Source organism: Aplysia californica, unplaced genomic scaffold (assembly GCF_000002075.1).
Source record: "Aplysia californica isolate F4 #8 unplaced genomic scaffold, AplCal3.0 scaffold01166, whole genome shotgun sequence".
NCBI classification, from domain to species: Eukaryota; Metazoa; Mollusca; class Gastropoda; order Aplysiida; family Aplysiidae; genus Aplysia; species Aplysia californica.
The window spans coordinates 96,027-98,151 of record NW_004798436.1 but is presented as its reverse complement, the minus strand read 5'-3'; the positions used below and the strand labels follow the sequence as shown (position 1 = coordinate 98,151).

At 40.8% G+C, this 2,125-nt stretch overlaps 1 protein-coding gene across 1 annotated transcript in view; it reads right to left on the bottom strand.

Moving 5' to 3' along the window:
* The window catches only part of LOC101858591 (kinesin-like protein KIF21A), a gene marked incomplete at its 3' end in the record, with an annotated part of 24,557 nt that extends 23,569 nt beyond the window's left edge, over positions 1 to 988 (bottom strand). Inside the window, 1 exon segment of the mRNA XM_013090177.2 lies at positions 337 to 988. Coding sequence (XP_012945631.2) covers positions 337 to 398 — 62 coding nt within the window.
* Between the last annotated feature and the right edge of the window lie 1,137 nt (positions 989 to 2,125).

Below are 2,125 nucleotides of genomic sequence, written 5' to 3'. Positions count from 1 at the left end.
GGGGGGGGGTATTTTAGCCCCTCTGTAATAGTAATTATTAGTAAGGCCTTCTAATAGTAAAATATTTTATCACGTGAATCCTATGAAAATGTAGCCTATATATTATCTAGCTTGGGTCCAAAGTCAGGGGCAAAGACTATAGATCGCTATGCTAGAGATAGATCTAGATCTAGATCTAGATCTAGATCTTGATCTAGAATCTAAAGATAGTCTAGAAATCTAGATCTAGATCTATTATAAATCGGACATCAAACATTAGGCCTAGATCTAGGCTATAAATTAGACCTTGATCACCTTTTGATTTTGAACCAAAACACCCATATCAAGAGACCTTACCTTATAGCCACCCGCACGCTCGACTCGTCCTCCTTCTTCTCCTCTGTATCAGACATGCTCATTCCGTTGTGTTGACAATCAAATTATGGGTACTCCTCACCAGAACGCAAGCTTCCACCATTTGCATTGCTCTCACGCTAATAATAATATGACGAAGAACTAATCCGATGAACAATCGGCCTGGACTACAGACCGTTGCTTGTCGGCTTCACTCAGCTATTTCAAAATTTGAATCACACATACATTGACACACGCACACACACACGATAATCAATATTATGCACGACTGGCTTCACTTGTACCACAACACAAGGCGACACCTGTTTCACTAAACAACCGCGACGAAGCTTCCTTCAAAGCAAAAGACACTCGGTTGCACGTCTGCTACTCATTATAGCTAAACATTTGAACAAAATCTCAGAAAAACAATGGTTGCGGTACAACTGATCCGAGAATTATTCCACAGGTGCGATCTGCAGAACACAGCACACAGACGACAGACACACACACACGTTTGGTCGTCCGAATGAGGCACTGCCTTCACACTCCACACACTGCTTTGATCTGCCGCCCTCACGGCGACCGCCTGCGTGAAGGGGGGAAAAAATGTCAAACGCGACACGGGCCAATGTTTACTGACGATCTGCACCCTCGGCAACTTCCGCCGTTCTCCGGAAATAAATGAGGTCAGTGCTAGGGGGAGAAATGCTGATAATTTTGTGTTTTTCCTGTTCACCTTTGTTGCATCCCTTCAATGAAAGGCTTTTTTTTCTGCAAACAGTCAGCGGTCCAAGTTTAGTTAAGTTTTAATATAATAGTTTTACGGCATTTGCAACATAATAGGGCATATAATTGTAGAAGATTAAAAGTATTACAAGCGAGTAAAAAGCGGAAGAGGTTCTAATTTTAACCTCTTAGGTAACATGTAACATACACAAAAAAGAAACCATGGAGGTAAAGATGATAGATCAAGATATTAATTTGATATGAAAGAAGGAGAAAAGCACACCAGAGCATCGCGCCAACCACCCACGGTCCAAGTTTTAGTTGGCAGCCTTAGGGTTGGTTTATTGTAAATATTTTGCGGGCCCAACTAAAAAAGAAAAGAAAGAAAATTAAACGTGATCATTCAGAGACAAGCCAGGTCGAGTGGGATGCAAGATCCCAGCAGGAAGCCAGAGAAAGGCGAACCAGTCTCGGCGAACTGATTCAAACTCATGTCGTTTTGGTGCAGGGCGGAGTCCTTTCAGCGTTGACTTCACACTCCAAAAAACCAGAAGCTGGTAACCTGAACCTGCAGAGTGCCGATCTCAAGGGAGTTACTGTTTTCAGGGGAGTGTGATTTAATCAGTGCCCCCCCCCCAAAAAAAAAAAAAAAAAAAAAAAAAAAATTTAAAAAAAATTTAAAAATAAATAAATAAATAAAAAAAATCAACTGAACGAAAATGTTTACTTAGGGATACTTGTGGACTTAATATATATATATATGGCTTTTACTGCCGCCAAGAGAATGGTCGGTCTTAACGACATACTAGATCAACGTTAGATAGTTTTTTTTCGAACACCGAGTCTTTGCCACGCACGCTCGAGGTTGTTTTAGTTTCTTTAAAATCTTTTGTGTTTTGGGGGTTGGAGAGGAAAGTTCCACGAGGGGATATTGACAGAAGAAGAATAATGAGTTCAAAGGACAAAGTAATAAAGAGTGAAGTCCCTCGTGTAACGTAATCGGGGAAAGCACATGGAAATGAAACATTATACCCTAAATGAAAGCAGGCTCCATACATACATA